This window comes from Glossina fuscipes, unplaced genomic scaffold (genome assembly GCF_014805625.2).
Source record: "Glossina fuscipes isolate IAEA_lab_2018 unplaced genomic scaffold, Yale_Gfus_2 2, whole genome shotgun sequence".
NCBI lineage: Eukaryota > Metazoa > Arthropoda > Insecta > Diptera > Glossinidae > Glossina > Glossina fuscipes.
Genome location: NW_023998416.1, coordinates 30,672,570 through 30,694,981, shown reverse-complemented (window position 1 = coordinate 30,694,981; position 22,412 = coordinate 30,672,570). Strand labels below are relative to the sequence as shown.

Genomic DNA, 22,412 nt, shown 5'->3' with positions numbered 1-22,412 from the left:
CACAAAATCGGAGTCATTTTTTTTATTTTTAAGCAAAGAGACAAACACCGTAATGGCAATGCTTCGCGATATATATTTTCAAGACATTTCACATTGCATTAGCGTCTGCCATTTATATTAGTTTATTTTAATTGCCATAGTTTTTCACAATTTAGCAGTTAATCATGAAGAAACTTATGCTTTAAAAACAGTTGAAAATTAGCCAAATCTTTTATCAAGTTTTTCAAATGAACAAAGAAAAAACTACAGTACGAAGTACGAAAAATGTTGGTAATGATCAAAATTTAAAGATTGGACAATCTTTCAACGTTTGCATTCAAATTAGGACGTCAATAAGGAGGCCAATCAACAAAAACTGATTTACTGGCGGCGGACTTCGTTGCAGCCGCGCGGTTAACGAAAAGTCCCAACTTTGAAATAATCAACTGCCGCAAAACCGAGTAGAGAAAAGTCGCAACTATCAAGACGGTTTTCGACGGTTCAAATCTCAATGCGATTTGACCATATTTTGTCGTAGCTAGATACCTGTGTGGGAATTAACGTCCGCACCTGGCCTGAACCCTTAATCAGACGGATTGCCCACAACACAATCACATTGGCAATCAAATTCAATAGATGGAGGACCCTCCAGGAAGAACGACAATCGCAATGGAAGGGAACCTCGCTACCCTGAGATACTGTAGTAGAAAATGGGCGTGGGTCAATTTCTCGTTTAGTGGTTTACGTCGAGGCCTATTTCAGCAACTCTTAGACAGTTTCCCGCGCAACTTTGTGGCAACCACAGCCAGCACGAATACTCCCCGAAGGGCCGTACCCAAGCAGCCAGGCAAGAAGGCATTCGTCAGGCATCTTCCTGCTGGTGCAATCCCACTTTTGGGCAACTTGACCTTCGCGGATACCCTTTAACTTCTTGGTTTATCGTTCAAGCAAGAACTGACACCAAGCTGTACAGTTTTGGGTGCTCTCATGCCATACGCGGCCGCAGTCGCACTTGCCTTTGGACTATCAACACGTCCCGGTAGGCTAATTCAATCACTATCTTTTCTCAAGGGAATTAATGCTTCCAAGGTTGTCATCGCACAGCACACAAACCCAAATGTGCCTCCGTCTTCTTGATATTGCTGGCCATCAATCAGATGAGCTCCAACAAAGAGAATCAAATGGTGAAAAAATGCTCCTTTTCATTAGAAAAGAGAGCCCCTTTCGATTAGACCTCTTCCGCTTCCAAAGAGAAAAACCACCGAGTCATCTCGGTTATAGATTAAACCTTTTTTGCCATTGACTGTGCGACTCTCAAGCGAGCGTCTTAATACAGCGGTGAACTTTTTTCTTTATTAAAGTTGTTTGGTTGGCTCTGGACATTGGAGAAAACTACTATATGTACAATTTAGGGCTTGCTTGAGAAGCAATTACTTAAAGAGAATAAGACACATATTTTGCTCAAAGCAATTTCTACCGTCAACTTTTCCATTTCCTCGTGATTTGTTCACTTCTTTTGAGAGGAATCTTTCGTAAAGTAAAGTAAAATAACGTCAAAGCGTTGCTCAGAAAGTGAAATTCGCTTTTCTTCTATTTTTTTTAAGGTTAATCACTTAGTTATAGAGTATCGAGTGAACCAACAGCGTTCGTCTTTTATCCAAACCTAACTAATTTTCGCAGTGATGCATCTTGATAAATGAGCAGTGCAATATGGCTTTAGATCTCTATTCTGTTGTCTCTTGTCTGTTCTTCAAGAAGACACAAAAGAGCGGCATCCCTTACAAGATGACCATGTGTCACGTTGTGAATCGAGATTGCAATAATAGATTTCCATAAGCCTAACATCTTAATGGTTAAAAATTGAACGTCAACCAGCTCAGTAGGTATTTTTGAGGCAATGATCTTCGATCTGGACTTCTAATAACAAAACTCCGTGCGTCAAAAAGCCCGCGAAAGAGTAATTGATACCAGGCATCCATCAATTTTATGGCATTGATCTCCGATGGAAACTTTAAATACACGGCCTTGCACCTCAGGTAGCCCACGAATTATTCAACACGAAGTTCAATAAGCGCGAAGTAGTGACTTTATATAATTATATCCCTACGTCCAGTGCTCATATTTTAACACATCTCAAAAATTGCAAGAAAGTCTTCGGTGCCGTTATTCTTAATGAACGTTCGAAACACGAAATTTGGAAAAGAAGTCTTTTCTTTGCGGACAGGTATACGTTTAGGCAGGTGGCTGATAAATTATTCGACTCAAGCCGTACGTAAACGCTCTCTTCTAACCAATGGCTTTTGATAAGCAAAACGAAAAAGCATAGAAAGGAAATAGAAAAAAGAAGAAAAGGAAGAACAAATGAAACTAAATTGAAAACTGAACGAAATGTACAAAATATCGGCTCTTGTAAAAGTAAAAGATACTTGCTGCACTAGTTTTGGAGGACAGTTAGTTAGCTAAACACACACAAGGAATCTCTATATATATGTATAGATATATGAGCATACATATATGCAAGTATGAAAGAATTTTTCACTTTTCATTTTTCATTTCAGAACTTGTTGGTCTGCGTGTTATACACGAAAGTTTGTATGTATTTATGTGTGTTCAAATTGTAAGCAATTTGGCAATTTTTCAGGTTGTTATTCCGTTGTTCAAGCCAATTTTCCTTACGGAAATTTGTAAACAAGAGAATTTCATGCTTAGATATGAAACAAAAAAAAAAACAACAAACAATAAAAAAAAGAAGGGAAAAGGAAAACCAATAGGAAAATGTAAAGGAAAAATTTTTCATAATAATGCTAAACAAAGTGAAAAGTATTGTCTTTTATTTTTCTTACTTTTGCAACAAATGTATCAAGAAGATTGATGACAAAATAATAACAGAAAAATATTTCATTTAAGTGAAACCAAAAATATTTTATTTAAATGAAACAAAACAAGAGTAGACGGGAAAAGCTACCTAAACGTTGCTAGCTTTTCATCTTAACATATTTAAAAGTTAAAGTTACTCGGATTTGTTCTGCCTTTGTGGTATGAGAATATAGTAGTATTGTGCTGGTGTGTGCAGCATTCAAAAGGTTTGAAAGTAGATCCACTATTTATTATGGCTACGCCACCAGAAAGCGAGTCTGAATCGATACCAGCTTGTCTGTCCATCTAATGTGTGCCCAAGTGTTGAAGAAATTTTGCGAAATCTTCCCATAAACCGCAATGTTTAGAAAGGTCGTTACATGCCCGACTAACTGTGTTAAGCGAAATGGTGTAGGGTATTTTAATGATGGCCGTTGTCCGTTGTATAATGTGTTTACTTCTTTTATGTAAAACATTACTGTAGTCGTTGCATCACATGGATGGAAGCTGTGGACATCCGCCTTTTTTTCACTTTACGGATTTGTTTAATATTGTTTGTTTGCTAACAGCAACCTTCAAGGACAACACAAAGGCACTCTAGGATGAGTCAGAGTTGAAAACTGATGAACTCTAGTTCGTCCTTATTAGCGTTTGATACTGGGAACGCCACGTGGCGCATTTGCACATTCCAATGACTTCTTTAAACAGGCGAGATGTAAAATAATGAAATATTACGCCAATGTCAAATAGTTAACTGTTAAAATTGTCAATATTCGTAGGTACAAATTTCATCCTTGCTAACCTAACACATGGAAAACACTTGCGCGTAACTCTAAACGTAATGTGTTTTTTGATTGATTGAGATCAGCGGGAGGTGATTTTAATAGACAGCTTTTAAGTTGTAAGTTGTTGTTGGAAATCAAAAGCTGTTATTGATTCGACGACCAGCTCACAATCCCTTCAATTTGACCGAGTTTGGCTGCTTCTTCCAAACTCGCGTGGCTTGTGTAGAGGTAGGAGTTCGACCTTGGCGTCGCATAACTAACCAACGATTGCGAGCGAATCACTTGTGTTTTCAATATCGTGGTCAATGCCAAGTTTGATGTCTCTACTTTGAATTTTCGCGGCATTTGAAAACGTGGCTCTATGCAGAGTACATTGGCGCCTTTCGTTGGATGGTAGAGTAAAGAGAGATAGCGATAACAAATTTCGGGGCTTACTTTACTATTTTTGTATGCTGTGATAAGGTCAACAAGAGATTTGCGCTTACATTCAGTATCTCATATAGCGTTCTAGATGATATTTCGAAAAAAGCTTCCGTCTCAAATAAACTTTAAGCGCAGAAGCACATCTTTAGCCTTAACCTTCTAAAACGTTGTGTTGAACCTTTAATGTTTTTAATTACGGTGGCGAAGCGTAGTGAAAGAATTGCTGTTGGTATTACCTAGAGAGCAAAGATTGCTTTAAATAAATTATGATTACATCTAGAGCCCATCTTCAACAGAGGCTGTGTTTTTAAAGCTTTTCAGTAAATAATTATTAAATGATTTTCATAGTTTTTCACATCTTTATTATACCCTACATCACTTGTTGTGCAAGAGCACATTAAGTTTGTGCAGATGCATGGAACTCCCCGAGAACCTTGAGAGAGACACACCTTTCATAATACTATTGGGAGTTAGTTTGTGAGTCAAGTTAAGCTTGTCTGTCCTTCTGCCTGTTCATCGTACAGGTCGAAAATTTGAACCGCTCCCTATAGAAAACCTTATTCTGAAATATTGATACATGAATAATTACGTTAAACAAAGTGATGTATCGCCTCCTATCATAGTGTTTTCATTCCTTTTTTTCCTTTTCTTTTATCCAATATGTCTTCAGAATCAATTGACAGTTTCTTTGACTTACTTTAACTGGCAAGAATGGATTGTGAAGATTTGTGCTCAACAAAGCTCAACAAATGGGTAAGTAAGTGCAGTAGCATATCCTATCAGTAAACTCGAAGAGATCTGTTTCCTTTTCATTTTTCTTTAATGCTTTGCTTCACAATACTCACAATACTCACAACTTTGCCCGATTTTCATACATAATTACAATAAGTGGGGATTAAACAAAACGAAATAAGCAAACAGCGTTGAATACATTCCTTGTTTACTAAAGGACAATAAAACATAATTGTTGTTCACCCAAAGCACGCCAGAAAACGAATTGTTGTTTAAAATAAATTCTTAATTAATATTAATACTTAATTGAATAATAATTAATTTGAATACATCGTATATTAATGATTTGTTGTATCCGTTGTCTTCCCAACATTCGATGTTAACATGATTTTCTTTGCTTACCGTGCATAAATTATTGCTTAAAATTATAGTTTGTTTCCAATTATTAGAAAAAGCAATGCACGTAAACGTTTCTTAAATCGATAAACGTGAAGTCGACCAAGGAAATTTATCAAATTTATCATATTGTATGCCTGACTGCTCACTTCGAATTCGTGTAAATTATATTCACATAATAAACAAGACATGGAAAAAAATTAATATTTCGACAGTGAAATATAGACCTTCTGTAAAGTAAAGTAAAGTGCGATTGAAATCGCAGAAGAGTAAAGACCATGTAGGCGTAGGATAGTGCGAAAGCTAGGTCTTCAAGCACCGATACGTACACGTGTGCTAACACTCCCAAACCTCTTTGGCCAAAACGGTTTGTACTGGCGAAGGTTAAATTCTAGTTAACTACCTTACCAAAGATTGAAGGTTGAACTAATTTCTCGTTTGTTTTCCTAAACCTTGGTAAAGGTAGGTAAAGTTTTTGATCTAGTATCAGGGATAATAACCGCAATTTTTGTATCAAAATGGTAGAGAAATCTCTTATCCGAAATATTGCCATATGTTTGACAATTTGTGAACGCCACGCTTTTAAAAATCTTCGCCTTTTGCGACGAATGATTCATCGAACTGCTTTTTTCCATACCTATGTACGAAGCAAAGCATTGCGTACCACGTGCCTGACCCATCGAAGCGAGCAAGTGAACGCTGCAAGGACTGAAGCATGATGAGTAAGTCACATGTATGCTTCGCACACGTGTCTTGCACTGTGGATAGATGGACAGACGACATGTGAGAGATTGTTTATTTTTACTGGTAGTTAGGTCCACATGTTGACCCTATGTACATTAAATCTATGTGTTATTAAGTCACCATAAAGTGTTATGCTAATTTCTCTAACTCTAATGATTTGCAAAATTATTCAAGTCATGTATTTAATTACATGTAAGCACGCTCGTAAAACTCTTACATGTGACAGATATATCAGGCCAAGATATTATTTGAAGGACGACTTCTTCTTTTGCAAACAATGAGAACTGTTTTGCTCACTAGAAGTTAGATATACTAATTAAAGTCGGTTCAAATTAGCGTTGGTTTCCTTTACTGTGAAAACGTTTGTAGTTTAACGCCAAACATTCGTTCAAACCGCGGTTGTTCAGCTTTTCGTTAGTCACATTAAAACAAATACTTGAAAATTGCTCTGACCGCTTGCTCTATATAAATACATTTTGTTGTCCTCAGACTCAGGCAATGTTGAAACTTTCCGATTATAAATAATGTATTAAAAATAAATTTTGATTCTCCTTTCGAGGTTGGCTTAGGAAGATCAATAGTTTAGATGAAGCGGTTTTCCCGATCAATCGCAAAGTTGTGCTTAAACGATTGCCGGCAACAAGGTGATGATTTAAAAGACCCCGATAAACTTAAATAAAATCATATATAATTTCTTGACAGGGAGCAAATTTGCTTGGCCTACCACTGCTATCTGCGGTAATGTATTATAAGAAATTTTTGAGCAGAAAACATTGCTGAGACAGGAACAGATTCTTATGCAATTGTTTGTCGAAATATCCGTAATTGCACTGCGCTCTGAAACGTGATTTATTGAGACTGATTGCAAAAGCGTGCGTTAGATTTCCAATACAATCATCAACGATTAAGAAAAAAGAGAGCAAAGACAGGTGGGCGGGCAAGCAAACAATAATAAATCAACTCAAAGAACATGTAATATATGAGAGAACTGTTACACGTATTTCGTCTTCTACAAGCAAAACGACAAATTCAGTTTGTTTTCATCGATTGATATCGATACGAGAAATAAGTTATATTCAACTTATATTAAATACCCTGACAAGCAAGCATTTGCTTGCTTTTGCTGTTTTTAATAGACACGAAGGAATTGCGAAGGTTGTATACTGTGTACGTATAAGAACTTAGGGCGGTAACATGATATAACAAGCCCACGCGCAAGATGCTGTTTTATATAAAATATTACTAAAGTTTGACAACGTACCAAACATATAATATAAAGGCACAGTAAACGTATATTTGATTTTTCGGTGTAATATGTTTACTCATCATTTCCCAAAACAAATAATTGTGAAATACCTTGCTACCCGTGAAATTATTTTCCTTGATCGATCCGAAGCATTGCGGGAAGTAGTTTCTAGATGGATTTATTTCCAACCAAATACTAACATATAGTTCTCGGTAACATATAGCTCTCGGGCATCACGTGAAGATGTGTTAATATATTTTACAAGTATATTTAGTAAGGTGCTGGAGTTGGGGAAGGAGAGGGGGCCGGGGCTAGGGGATGGTTGGTAAGCTGCAGTCTCGTTATTGTCTTGATTAGCGCCTATTAGCGAAAAGTATATAAATCAAAATTCGTCTTCTTATCTCAGCTTTTGGCGGCTAGAGAGCTCCAAAAGGGTCGGACGGAGGGACATACAAAAGCTCAGAACTTTGCACTGACATTTACAGCCTTTAAAGGAATTTTATACCATATTTCACTGAGATTAGGAATAAAGTAGTGTGCTCGATGTTTGATATAAACTCTATCCGAGATACAAGGGTAAGAACAGGAACTAAATAGATGGTTCTGAAAATTAATCATACAACTTTCAGGTTTTTGAAACATCTAATTTTTATTCTATCAGCAAATTTATTAATCTACTTGAATGAACCTAATCTGATGATAATGACAGTCTGACTGAAACTGAAAAGTTTAAAACTAAGTTTTTTGTTGTTGTTCCAGGTGAAAGTTTGAGCTCGTATAGCAAATTTCAAGTGAAAAGTGCCGAACGACAAATACGGCAAAATCGATTACGCTATATGCGCTCATAACTTTGTTGTAAACATTATGTATAAAGTATTTGATGCATATTTCTAGGCATAAATAAAACTTGATAAACGTAATATATCGTCAGGCGTTTTTTCTTTTTTGTATTTAAGAAGCATATAATCACACATTCCTTAGATTTTAATGCATAGAGCTTACCCGATGACGATGACTGTGAATGGCGCATTGTCGTGGCCATGGCAATTGAATTAATTTCTGATTCCGGTGACCACATTATATTTATTATTATTATTGCTATTATTATATATTATTTCACTAAAATAAAATTCGTTGATATTCTCCTTTTCTTTTCTCTAGGCGCACATATATTTCGCAATGAACGTAAATTTAATACGCGCGCAAAGTTTAGATTAAAAAAAAACTTTATGATATTATTTTTTTACCGCAGTCGTCTCGTTGAGATTTACATGATTTTCTTTTGTCGTAGAATAGAAGAAAAGAAAATAAAAATGAACGAATCTAACAATGTTTCAAAATGAGAGGGAAAAGTTTAATATATGTCATGAACATTTTTACACGATTTCCTTTATATGTAAATAATGAAAATGTAACAGATATTCATGCAGTTATTCATGCAATCAAACATATCTACACTCTATAGGCGGATGTTTGCGGATACCCTAAAGCAGATGACTTGCAAAAATATTTTCGTTCAACCTGCAAGGTAAACAACAGACACCCCACACATCCATTGCATTTATCATGTACCGTTGTAATGCGATGCCGTACACACATATTGTACGAAACGTAAATGTATCAAATTCTTAGCATTCATGTGTGTGCTTCATATACAAATGTAAAGACGGACTTTTATTATCCTACTCGTAATGGGGTGTTAAGCTAAAACAAACATAAACTTTAGCACACCATTATTGGGTGCTGCTGCATCACCGCCATCATCATCATCATCATCATCATCATCATCATCATCATCATCGTCGTCATTATCATAGTCACCACCATTATTATTATCATCCCTATCACAATAAATATTATAGATATCAAAATTGGTTTGTGTAGGTAACTGTGTGTCAAACATGAAATGCACAGGAACATCAATAAATAATACTCTGATTACTTAACGTTGTACACTTGAATCACTCTCACCACGTAGCAATCATTTATTTATTTGTACTTATAGCGTTACGTTAGTTTGTCACTGTCCAACTCAATTCAAACCCAAACCGAAAATTGGTAGTTCTATGTCAACTATCCATTGGTTGTGATAAACTTTGTTTGCCTATCTGCAGCTTTGCAGTTTATATGAATGCTCTGAGTAAAATCTGGATATTTTGTAAAGCACATCGTTAAACAGGGCGAAAATTGCTTTCTAGGTCATACAACAGCGAAATGAAATGAAATAAAATAATATTAAAAAACATTATATTCGAACAAGGCCAAGCATCCAACACCTATATGCGCTGCTTTGTTTGAAACAAGTTTTTATCTATCTTCGTTACAAAATATCAAAAATTTAAGCTTTCGTGTCATAGTCAGGCATAACAAATTTTTAATGAGCAGAGCTTCCTAAAGTAAGGAGTGTACTTAAAATCGTCGGATTTAGCTAAGGTTCATTCTTGAATCAAAGAATGTTAGGTCAGTAAATTGCTTTAAACTATCGCGAAAATTCACGCCCCATAAACTATGAATCTGAATCGATTATTATAATGAAGAGTCAGTCATACACATTCGTTACCGACATTTGCAGGAATTGAATAAGCTCAGCATTTTTGAAGTGGTGTAGCGACTAAACGAATTCATCCCTTATCTTAAGCATGTGCCTGAAATTTGCAAAACTTTTTACAATCATTGGCTTTAAGGGGTCAGCAATTCTTTGACGCCCCAGATCAAATTTACACCAAAATTGTTTTTTTTGTGTTTTATCTGATATACAAGGTAGGTTATTCGTACCAAAGTTTCAAAACTTTGCTTTACACCTTATGTCTCACACATTTTCTGTTGTGATCTTTGGCTATTATATTAAAGAAGAGCGTGTGCCGACTTTCAGGTTTCCAGTTCACTTCCTCTAAGAATAAATGCACGCAAAAGCACAATAGTTAGTACGATTTGTAATACTTTGGGAAATACTTTATGTAGTCTCTGGTATGTGCTTTTAAGATTTATACATCGTTCCAGGGCAAATAAGTGAATTGTTCAACTTTTATTGGCGTTAGAGTGCATCTAGGACTCCTTTAGAAATAAGCACTTGGTCCTTTTTATTATGCGAAGGTTCGGTGGGAAGTGTTCAACAAAGTGCCCCGTCCCGCCTAAATTTAGTAAGTTAGAGTATTGAAGGTTTTTTGTGGAAAAATTTAGAAAATTTTTACTTTTTCTCATGTAACGACTTTTTTATACTCAGGCGCTGTGTTTGGCGAGATCGAAGAGGTCGTCCGAATTAATCCATTTTCAGTAAGGTATTTCGTTACGTCAAAAGACCTGGAAGTACCAAATTTTATCATAATAACTGAAACATTGTGATCTCTAGGTTAGGCCTACGGATAGACCGATTCAGAAAGATTTTAAATTAGTCGATATAGTAAAAGATGGGTCTATCTTAAGGCTCCCTGCACACAAACTTAATATACCCGTTACCGCAAGGGCATAATTATATTTCCAAAGCAAGCAAACATAGCAAAGATAACATAAAAAGCAAGCTCAATACACATCTCTACTTAGAGGAAGCGAAGTTACGAATCTTACATAATTGTAAGCAAAGCGGAAAACATTACAGGAACGATCGCGCGTAAAAAGTACACGAAATTGTTATATAACCTAAAGTATAGAGAAAAGCAAAATATCGAACGTTATGTATTTGCATCATCCGGAATCATCCGGAAAGGATTATCACGTAGCAGTTGTGTAAGCCGTCAGTTTAGTTCATTTTTGAAATTGACTTTATGAGAGAGAAAGGTACGCAAAAACAGTCTCGACTTTATAGTCCGCCGCAAATCAATTCAATTTCAAATCCGTTTTTGTGGCCATCTGTTGCAAGCATAATGATGACTCCAACGATTAGGCGAAGAGTTATTGTGTTAATCATTCTCTGTAGTAACTCCTTTAAAACGCCTAAGAAAGTCGTTTAGATCCAATCGGTTTTCAACTTGCACACTTTGTATTCGCATTAAAATTTCCTTAAGAGTTCGTTAATGGACACTTAAATGACTATTAAAATCTATGATTTTATTTCATTAAATTCCAAAATATTTACGATAGTTTCTCTCGAAATAGGACATGCCAGACCGTTATTGTGAATCAACAATGTTATCCACTTTGCTTTATGCGCATACTGTCACTAATCAATATATAATAATAAGTATATAAGCATGAAAATATATGAACAGGCGTGTGTGTGTGTGTGTGTGTGCGCACATTTACGATAGCCATTGAAATTCTCCAAAGATATGTAGACTCACATAATGTTCCTGCTGCTTTTGTTCGACATCTTGTGCCTTTATTGATAATATCATCATTATCATCATTGTTCCGATCATTATTGTTATTCTTAAGTGTAATTGAAAATCCTGAGGACTGTGACACTGACACTGACACACCAACAGATGTCAGCCACCATTAGAAGGCAAATATTTGCTGTGACAATTTCAGGCAATTTAAAAAGTGTAACGACAGCATTGAGAACAGATAGCAGCTGCTATCTCTTTATGAGCATCACGAATATTTCAATGGAAAAGTTTTCTTCTAAATCTTACTTTATAAGTGGAAGAAGGTGGTTTTCGATCACTTAAAAATCATCATATTTTCACATTCTGTTCGGGTAGTTTTTTCAACATTTGTTATGAATGGAAAAAAAGCGGAAAAGATGACTTCAGTAATTTTGTGAAATGATTTCATGTGAAATCAAGATAGTTTGCCTTGCAGTCCAAAGCATTGGGTGATTAGTTGCTCCCTCCAATTACATGGTTTTTCTCTACTTATACACTTATAGGACGTAATTAAAAATGAACAACGATTATGAAATAAAAAGAAACAAATTATTGACCGTTTTAGAGGCAACAACTTATTCTTATCCCTCCATCTACAATTTCAGCTACACATATGCATTTTATGTGCGGTGTTTCGTCAGAACTTGCATTACACTCGTTTTTCCATTGCTTACGAAAACACACGTCGAAACCACATTATTGATTACTAATTAGGAACAGAAGCAGAGAAGTTATTACAAGTTTTTGGAAATCCCTTTCTATAATTTTATCCAATGAAATCCTGGCTTTTTTCGTAATTTTAAGTAAAATAAGGAAACATTGTGAGGTAAATGAAATTATGGTAAGTGCAAATGCCGCATTACGATTTTAAATATATATATCTCTAGGATTGTTCATAATTACAATTGTATTATTTATTGAAGGATACAGTTGAATGTTCTTTGGCTTTGGACATGCATTTCTCTAAAAGCGTTTCGAGTTAGACATGCACGTCTGTAGGAAACAAGAAAAAATTATTATACTCGGATTGAGATATCTAAGCTCGTTAAGATCATTTAATATGTCCTGGGCTTTCTCCAGACGTGAAGGCAATCCTATGAAAACTATTTTTGTGACCAGACAAATTCCATCACTTTCATTAGGCTCAATAGACGTTAGACTAACCTCCTCATCTGATCCAATGCTGTTTGTTTTCAATAGGATTTGCTATTGAGTGGAAATAAGTCTTAATATACTTTGAAATTTGTGATCTGTAGGCTGATGAGGAAAAAACGATGAACGAGTAGGTTTGAATCGATTTAAGAAATGCTTCTGAAACGGGTTATATAATAAAAATAATTTCTGTTTCAAGTCTTTGTGGATGTTGCGTGCATACCACAAACACGGTAGGATATAGTTATGAAATGTTTAAACACTATTATTTTTGTCACGCAAGGCAACGCCAGGTAACGTTGACTTGTACACGCAATGAACTGAAACGACAGTAAAGTGTCTTGAAATAAATTTTCTTCGTTACTTTTTATATCTCTAAGTATTAGAGTGTATTCATTTTATCAAAACGTTTGCTGTATCCACAACGAAGCATCCCTGTATATATTTTTGATTAGTCATCATTTAATCATCTGCATAATATCTGTGATAAATAATCTTTTGTTAATGGGATAGACGATGATATTGTCTTCGAATTTAGAATATAACATAAACTGAGAAAACCCTCATTTTCGAAAGTGAACAAACAACATCATAAACAACATCAAGATACAAGGATATTTCTATCGATGATTATATGCATAATCAGGGTAGATAAACGAAAAGAAATTATTTACGCCCACCCAATATCATAGAGTATTAAGTTTTCTTATTCTTTGACAATTCTTTTTTGAAGACAAAGGTGTTAGATACATATATAATTTCCTTGTTTTTTTTTTTATAAATCTGAACGCTTATTAAATATATAATATAATAGTTTGTTTTGTCCATTACTTACTTTTTTTAAACTTATTGACAAAATTTGAATTTTAGGACGAGAAGTCTTCTTCAATTGATTATCATGGTAAGAATGGAAACACTACTCCTATAGGCTATAAGTCATAAGAGCAACTGCTAATTGAATGAATATAACAAAAAGGTCGCAGATCACATTTCAGGATTTCTTACATTTCCTGAACAGTTTTTGCGGTGTTGGCCTGAATGCCTTTATGCCAATCGAATATGCACATTATCTTCGGCTAAGGCCGAATCTTTTACAACCACTGTTGTTATCCGAAGATTTATACTCTATAATATTTGGTAGGTGTTGCTGTTTTTTGGACTTATGACAGAATGCATGGTAGTAAAAATTATAATTTTTAGGTTTAAATATAGCGTCGACAATACGCGGGTATTTAAAAGATTAATTTTAATATTATCAACGGAATACGCCAAGTGGTTAAGTTAAATTGATTTTTACAGAGATTCAAAATGGTTAAGTCCATCGTTGAATCTGCATTGGCTGAATTGTAAGAAAAGAACACTCCGGCAGGACCGGCGGATAGGAATATTGCAGTTGATCTCATTTAACAAAACAGATAAATCAATCACTTATCATACGTTTCGCGAGTAAAGGTAAAGATATAAGTAGTACAGAATCGCTTGGAATCTAATCTGTCTGTGTCTACTACTGTATAGTTTTTGGGTAATTAACATAAAACCCAAAAGCCAGTGGTGTTCTGTGTTCTCGTTGCATTTTTTTTCGGTAAATTTAAAGGCGGTATTTTTTCTTGTGTAAGAATTTGCCGTAACTATTATTCAAATGGGCCGGCGGGCAGATGGACAGACGAATTTCGAATTTGACATTGGTCACCAGCATATATGGTTTACAGGATCCCTTAAGGTTTCGTTTGGGCTTTACAAACAAAGTTTTGTAAAGAAAAAAAAAGTTGAAGCTTTGTTGTATTACAGTATCGGATGGCTGTGCCCGATTTTTTTTATTTGTGTACAGATATTGAAGCATCGCCCTTAAAATGCATGTGAAAATTTTTACAATTTTATGTGTTGTAGTTTTCGAGAAGTAAGCAAAGAGCCAATTTACGCTTGCCTCTGAAAAGAGAGGTATTCTTAGCTTTCGTAGCATAGTAGACGTGCCATTCGAGAATAACTCAAAACGAATTAAAGGGCAGTACTCGCTCTGAAGGAAGTTTTAATCAAGCAATGACTTAAGCTTTTTGTTAATCGTGGACCAAAAAACACAGTTTCACATAGCGCTCTTTTTTTAGACGTCTCACATGTAGAAGGACTTTAAATGCCTTTTATCATACCAATCGATTCGTAGTGACTTTCTGAATCAGTTTAAGCTTGTCTATCCGTCGCTCCATCTTTTCTTTTGTTCAACCTAGAGATTACAATTTTTGTGATATTTTAATGAAATTTGGCGCACAGATATGTTTTGGATCAAGGACGAATACTATTCAAAGTCGTTCAGATCGGACCATTTTTTCGACCACTTCCCATATAAACCCTTACGTTGAAGAGCCATTGTTTTAGTTGATGTTTCAAATGTGACGGCATGCGCCGCTCTTCGTCTTTATGCGAAATAACATAATTTTTGTCATTTTGATAGAATTCATATCAAATAAATTAGCTAAATGCCGTCAAGTTTGGCTTTGTGTGGTTTCTTCGGTTTTGCTAATGATCTAATCGTTACTTTTGAATCATTGGAAGAGCGTGAGGGGGTAATTAGTATGCTTAATGAAATATTGGACATTATAAGTTTGTGTGTAGTGTTTACAAAAGCGTTAACGCTGAATAAATAATGCCCCCGTCCTGCAAAGGCTTTTAAGCGGATTTAAAACTGTTTAACAATTCCTTTATTTATTTATTCAGTTTTAGCAAATCTTGGATTTGTAAAAATTTGAAAATTATATATGGAATTCGCATAAAAGCTCGCCATTCGTATTACTTTGAAAAGCCTGAAAATCGTAAACATTACGAAAATTGAAATTTAATGCATAACTTCTGAATGTTCTATTGAAAAAGAGGATTATGTTACAGATGAGCTTAATTTGCGCGCAGTCGTAAATAGGTTTAGATGAAACTAGATTAAGCCTTTAAAAACATATCATTTAAGTTGCGAACGAAACGGTCTCAATCGCTTGACTAACAACAAATTAAACCATTTTTAAAATGAAACTCTATATATATTCATCTACGAGATCCTATCATGAAAAATGTCTTTCATTTAAAAAAAAAAGTTAATCTATTTTAAAGCAATTATTCCTGAACCCGTTACAACAGTCATAGTAATAGATTGCGCGCGTTTTTTGGTTTGTTGCGACTATTTTAATATTTTTTAAAAGCCAGTTGAGAGAATGCTGTATATGTGTATGTAGATTTGCATAGGTATTCGAAAAAACAAAAAAAAATTAAAGCCCAAAACAATGTCACATGAAATATGGGTTAAACGACACACAACACAATTTAATGCAGAACAAAGAAAACAAAAAATTAAACCCAGATACCAAAATCGAAATGTATGTGTATGTGTGCATGGCACATAATAAACACACATGTGCACATATGTGTTCAAATATATTTAGTGGTATTAAAGACGAAAAGTTAGTTTAAAGGTTTTTTTTTCGTCATTTTTTAATTTTCACTTCAAGCATAGCTTTGAAAAGAAAAAACCCAAACACACAATTGCAACTGCAAACACTTCCGGTGCATGGCCTTTAAGACACACTACCTGTACAGATTATATATTTTTCATTTTTCTTCTTAGTTACGTATATATATATATATATATATATATATACATATAATGATATGTGTGCGATTTTCGTAAGTGAGAAAAGAAATATGGCTGTGATATTTAATTATATATTATATGCTTTGTTATCCTTTGTTATTCTTATTGCTTTAAGATATTTTATAACAAGTCATCATATGTGCAATTTAAACACCGTTATAAGTATAACAATTGTTAAACAAGAAATTATTGTAATAACACCAACAAGAACTAAAACAAAACTGAACTTTTAAGGACATGTTTGCAAAGGTTTTATATATATTTTAGAGATAGAAAGGAAAAACTTCACAGAAAAAGCTTCCACGATGAGCAGTAAGTGAAAAAAAAAAACGCTTTTCTCTCTCTTTAGCAGGAAATAAATTTTTCTCTTCCAATGCATTCCTTAAGAGACAACAGTTCCTTGGCTAGTAGATTATTTAATGAATAAATAAACCAGCGCTCAACTTAATTCAAACTAATATATGAATAAATATTTAAGATTAATATTTAAAACAAATTATTTTTACTTTTTCTCTTCTCAAGAGCCCAGTTTCACTAAATTAGAAAGAGAAAAGAAAAACATGTAATGCAGTTGTATCCTCTGTAAAGCTAATATGTGATAATCATCACAGCAGGTTTTGGAGTCTGTCGATTTCCTATTTTGTGGTTTCCTCCTTCGAAGCACATCCCATCAAATTTTGTCTGACCATTTTCGAGATTTCAATATTTTTCCAAATATTGTTTGGAATAAGTCTTGATCAAACCTCACGTCGTCAAATCATGGCAAATTTATGTCTTCTAATCCTCATTGTTCAATTAAAAGATCAACTCAAAGCTTTTTCAAGAAGAATGTCGACGCGATAATAAGGCACATAGAAACTGAAGACATGACTGCCTTTCGTGCGCGACCTTCTCGAAAACTTCTTTGTGCCGTATTTTGACCAAAAGCTTCAACTAGTGGATAAGATCACGTATACATTGAACGTAAGCACTTAAAAACAATATAATTTAGCAAATATTAAGTCTTTGGCTCCATGATTTCATTTATAAGCAAATTCATTCTGCATTACTGCTATCTCTTTCTCCACTACTCACGCTATAGCGCTTGCGTATCCTCATCGTGTTAACATCTATCTAAACTATTTTGAATTTAAATTTAAGAATCTAAACTAAACAATAGTCTTCCCGGATCATCTTATCGTGGTTTTATGCAGGCACTTGCAAATAACATCTACGATAAAGTGGAAGATTTATTCGAAACTTGATAGTTCCGCGAAGATTCGCGGTAATGCTTCTGCGATGAGCTATTGTACTAAGATAGCCTATAACGATTTTGAACTGGCTTGGAATGACTTATTAGACAAGCCGTCTACCGATGACGTTTGGATCTGAAACCAGCTGGCGAATTAAGCCAAGTTTTTCAAGGGCTTTGACAAAAGTTAACTGTCGAATCCAATTGTAGCAAAGGCACACTATTAGTCATATTTCCATTAAAACATTTCAATACTTTTTCTGCGCAATTTTTGGTGGTCACCCAATTGACGAACAAACTGAGATAAATGGGATAAGATATTTTCAACTTTCTTATTCCCATTTTCATGGGTTTAAATTCAGATTTTGGCTGATTTTTGACAAATTTATGCACAGTTTTGATAGCATATTTAGTTATCAAAACTTTCGATTGTCCAACATGTTGTTCATCTGGAATATTTTTAAAGCGTGTAGGATTACGTATGCAATTGTCATTCGACCTGTATAGGGGACTGGCTGTTAGCCAGTTCTTGCCTGATACTATAATGTCACTACCAAGTGGATGTTCGCTAATTATAATGTTAGTACGGTAGATTAAACTTGGTCGTAGCTACAGCTCAATCAAGTAAAGGCCTAACGCTTACCGATTGCGCGCACATCCACTATGTTGTGCTTAAGAGCAGTGATTGCTATGCTGATTAGATTCTATATTCTTGCTCTCGTTACATATTACAGTAACTTAATTTAGCTTACTAACGTAATTACTCTGCTAAGGAGGGAGCTTTTACTGTCCTGCCGCAGGGGCCCAGCGATCATCAGGAAAGATTATATGTGTGGAAAGAAAAAATGGACAAAATTTATTGATATTAGGCACAGCTTTTATATACAACCTTTTGAACTGACAAATTGATATAAATCAACAACTTACCATCTAATCTCATCAAACGAAACTAGCTTCAATTTGTAATATAGATTCACTTGAGACCTATTTCATAATTTTTATGTTCTATGCAGCTTTAATAATCGAAACGAAAAGCATTATTAAAGAGCGTATATTGCAAATTTTACGGGGATCAGGTTGCTCATTGAAAGTCACATGTGCCTGTGCAGGCAGCTAGGATAAAGCATGGATCGAACAAATATGTGCTAGTTAGGACTCTTGGGGAAACCCTAGTGCATATCGATACCTCTGCGGAAACTTCGATGGAAACAGAATATCTATAAACATATATGAGTTGCATAATACGGATTAAGTTTCATAATGTAGACTGGTGGCACAGGTATGCTACACATTATCCGAATCCGAGTGACGATCGACAATCTCTCGATTAAAGCAATACGTGAAGTCTGACTAGGAAATATTAATGGCGATCATAGTTATCCCCAAATGCGGGAGTATTAAATAATTAGAGGTGGACAATAAACGTCGACTTATTCAGAGGGGAAGGTTTGGACTATCCAAACTTTCATTTCCGGTACTCCAATCTTGGTATAAGCCCTCTCACTTGCTGGACTGTCTTGCAAGCTCAGGAGTGCTGAAAATGACTCTTAAATTTCCCGATGAGTTTGCGGAGCTCGTTGGCCATAGGGACTGTCTATGCCTTTATGTGAACGCCGTTCTTCTTTTTTCTTAGAAATTGTAACTGAGTTTTTTTTTTGATAAATTAAAATAATATTGTGATCACGGCACACGTATGTTATTGGTGTGTATTAAGCTATTGTTCTTGTGTTAATAAATAGAAAATAGCTTAGTTTGACCTTGTGAGAGACATTTTTGAACTAACCGAGTGTCGTACTTCTTTTAAATGGAGTAACACTTTATGTCGTCTCTTATGTATATTTTTAAACAATGGTAAAGCAATGATATTAGTTGCTTACAATACAAAAAATTCGTAGGGAAAAGGTAAACATGACAATTTTAAAAATAGCACAATTTAAGCACTCGGGTAAAGATTTAAATTTGCTTGTTGATTCATTCACTTTAGGTGGTGGAAGCATAAAAAACTTATTGCAAGGTAAATCTAAGCTATTTACAATATACTGCGGACGAATTGTCAAGAGTTATATTCGACATTAGATTATCATAAATTAACATTAAATATTAAATATCAAATAATATTATATATAGCAAAACTGACGTAACCGTTTATGTCGGTTCCATGGTGTAACTGGTTAGCACTCAGGACTCTGAATCCTGCGATCCGAGTTCAAATCTCGGTGGAACCTTTCGGAACTCGAAGGTTTTTTCTTTTTTTTATTTCTAATGCAACAAAAAGCTTTCTCGTGCTCCATGCTCATTTTAAGGAACTTATCGTGAGAGAGTTAACATTGAAAGTTTCTTGCGTGTACTTGCCTTATTATAATCGAAAGATTCTTATATCCAAGGTAAACCCAGGGCAGAGAAGCATATTGCTTTTGTGCACATGCATGCAGAATGTCGAAATTCGCAGCGAACACATCCCAAAGGAACGAAATCAACAGACAGCTACGTCCCATTGCAAGTCGAAAAACTATGTCAATTTCTACTGTCAAGCAGTTATACATATATTAATGGCTGTGTTTTTGTGCTCGTTTTATCTTGCAACCATCTATCTATCATATGTAAGGTAATAGTAAATATTTAAATTCGACTTCGACGGAGTAACAGTCCCGTCTTATTCGTTTTAACATTCACTGCAATGAAATAAAGTTCACGAAGAAATGTAATGTAAAGTAAAAAAGAAAAATTTATTAAGATTTTTAACGAATTCTGTTTATGTAGCGAGTTTACTTATTAAAGCTGTTTAAGAGCTACTAAATAAGTAAAGCTTTTCTTAGCTACCTCTCTCTCTTTTTCTATCTCTCTAAAAATTCCTATAGAAAATAAATAAATCTTTAACATATGTGCGAACTTTGGCGAAATCGCATTAAAAGTATTCTTTAAATTAGTTGTTTATAATGAATTGCGAGTGAAAATATTAAACGTACCTTTGTCCTTAAATAATTGTTTATACTCGGTGAGATTATTTTCTTCAAGCCATTGATTTACGGTGGTCAACGGAGCATCTGAACCGAACATAGGGTATTCCGACCAAATTAATATAACCAAATTCACTAACGACACGGTAAACATTAAGGATAGAATTAAGGATAATAACACCTTCATGACGCCAATTAACATAATAGCAAAGCCCGACAGAGAAAGTGCGAAATCGGCAGCAGCAACAGTCACTTTTAAGGTGTAATGAAGCAACAGCACGCACCGAGAATAATTACAAACGCCGGGGATAATGAGTAAAATTATTTTATTTTCATGTTTGTCGAGCCGAGAGAAATTCTGTCGTTTGATTTGAAATCATTTGTTGTTGTTTGCTCAGAACTTGATTTCAAATTGCAAAACTTTGATGCTTTTGTCTACTTAAAATAACAAAAAAACAAATAAAAAAAGAAGGAAAAGCAATTCCTTTAAGTTCACAATTGATTTTTTCTCTTTCTTGATGGAATTCTTAGTTGCATGGCTTTTGAATTTTGCCTTGTCCAACTTATTTTATTTGGAAACACTTCAAAATGAAAACAATTGCTTCCTTCTTTATTTACTAATGAGTTTTGTTTATTTCCACTTGTATTTTCTTTCAGAGTGATGATAAGCGAAATGTTGTTGGTTTGAATCCTAAAAGGGTTTACTTTGCCCTCGTACAATAGGTTGACCTAACGTTGCCGCCTGTTTATAAAAAAGCGTTGAAATTGTTTTTAATACGTAGTTGATTGAATTGTTAAACAATTAAAGAAGGCAGGGTAAGATGAAGAAGAAACTCTTTATCTTTCATTGTTTTGATGCATACTTAATACGTTAAGTAGAAAATGAAAGTGAAGTGTGCAATATAATATTAAGAGAATATAGAGAGTATAACCGTATGCAACATCTAGTTACCTCAATTAATTCTAATTTATTTCATGTATCAATTTAAACTTCCATCTGAAATTATTCCATATATGTTTGCTTTGAGTGGATTCTACTGCGTCAATTAATCGATCATCCCATCTACAAGCAAGCACAAGTACTTTCGCAAATAGTAATAAATGGTCGGGTTTGTCCGATTGTCATGTGTTCTTGTAGTGACCAAGCTTTCCGTAATCACAACGATTTTGTTAAGTTATTTTACAGAGTAAATGAAAGAGATCAACCTCAAATATACTCAAAAATAAATAAAAAAATTCGATGGGTTTTTTTAAATACCATCTTTTTTATGTTTTTACCGTATTTTTCGTATTTGAAGAAAAAAAATGAAGCAAATTTTCACTTAGACTCTTACAGAAATTCTTCAGAAGACACCGTCTGGATTATTATCTTCAAGTCAGCTGTTGTTTACAAATGCATTACTTTTAAACAGCTTTAGACGTTTTAGCGTATTTTTATTAAAGCCAAAACCAATCTGGTAAGCTTGTTTAATATTTATGAGGAGATTTTGCAAAAACTTTTCCAAAAGCTTATCTATTATACCAAAAACAATCAATATACACTTAAATTAGCTTACATACGTGTATATTCGTTCTCTTTGATACAATTAAAGAGAATTTTTTTTTTTAAATAAATAGCAGGTAAAATTGAGCCCTATCTTTAATTTATAACGAAGGTATTTATTGATAAGTACATTGGATTTTTTGATGTACCAGAACCACTACGCTTTGTTGACTTCCCGTTTCTTGAATATCAATTTTCCTACCATCAGACTTTCGGTTTTTCTTATGTTGTTTGGTTTGAATATATTTCCGCCAATAATTCCAATTCTCGAATATTTTCATCTTCTCCGCGCACCTAAACATGTTCTAAACACAACCATTTGGTTGCGCCTTATGCTCTAGAATGGTTCAGTAAGTTTTTAATATCGGATATGTTTTGTTTTTTTTTAATATTTGTTCAATTTTTCGCATTCTCGGACACATTCGAATTGCCC

At 34.5% G+C, this 22,412-nt stretch overlaps 1 protein-coding gene and 1 non-coding gene across 8 annotated transcripts in view; one reads left to right on the top strand and one right to left on the bottom strand.

Moving 5' to 3' along the window:
- The window catches only part of LOC119633213 (apoptosis-resistant E3 ubiquitin protein ligase 1), a 34,603-nt gene extending 13,594 nt beyond the window's left edge, over positions 1-21,009 (bottom strand). For 4 of the 7 annotated variants that reach the window (XM_038026632.1, XM_038026633.1, XM_038026634.1 and 1 more), the window contains exon 1: positions 20,446-21,009. In XM_038026632.1, the coding sequence (XP_037882560.1) occupies positions 20,446-20,638 (193 nt within the window). In that variant the 5' untranslated portion in view covers positions 20,639-21,009. Of the gene's footprint in view, positions 1-8,163; positions 8,909-16,402; positions 16,455-20,445 lie in introns of those variants that run through there. The other 3 variants (XM_038026636.1, XM_038026638.1, XM_038026637.1) reach the window with 2 other exon arrangements.
- On the top strand, positions 19,632-19,704 carry Trnaq-cug. Its single transcript has one exon. It is a non-coding gene; the product is annotated as a tRNA-Gln (tRNA).
- Positions 21,010-22,412: the final 1,403 nt, after the last annotated feature.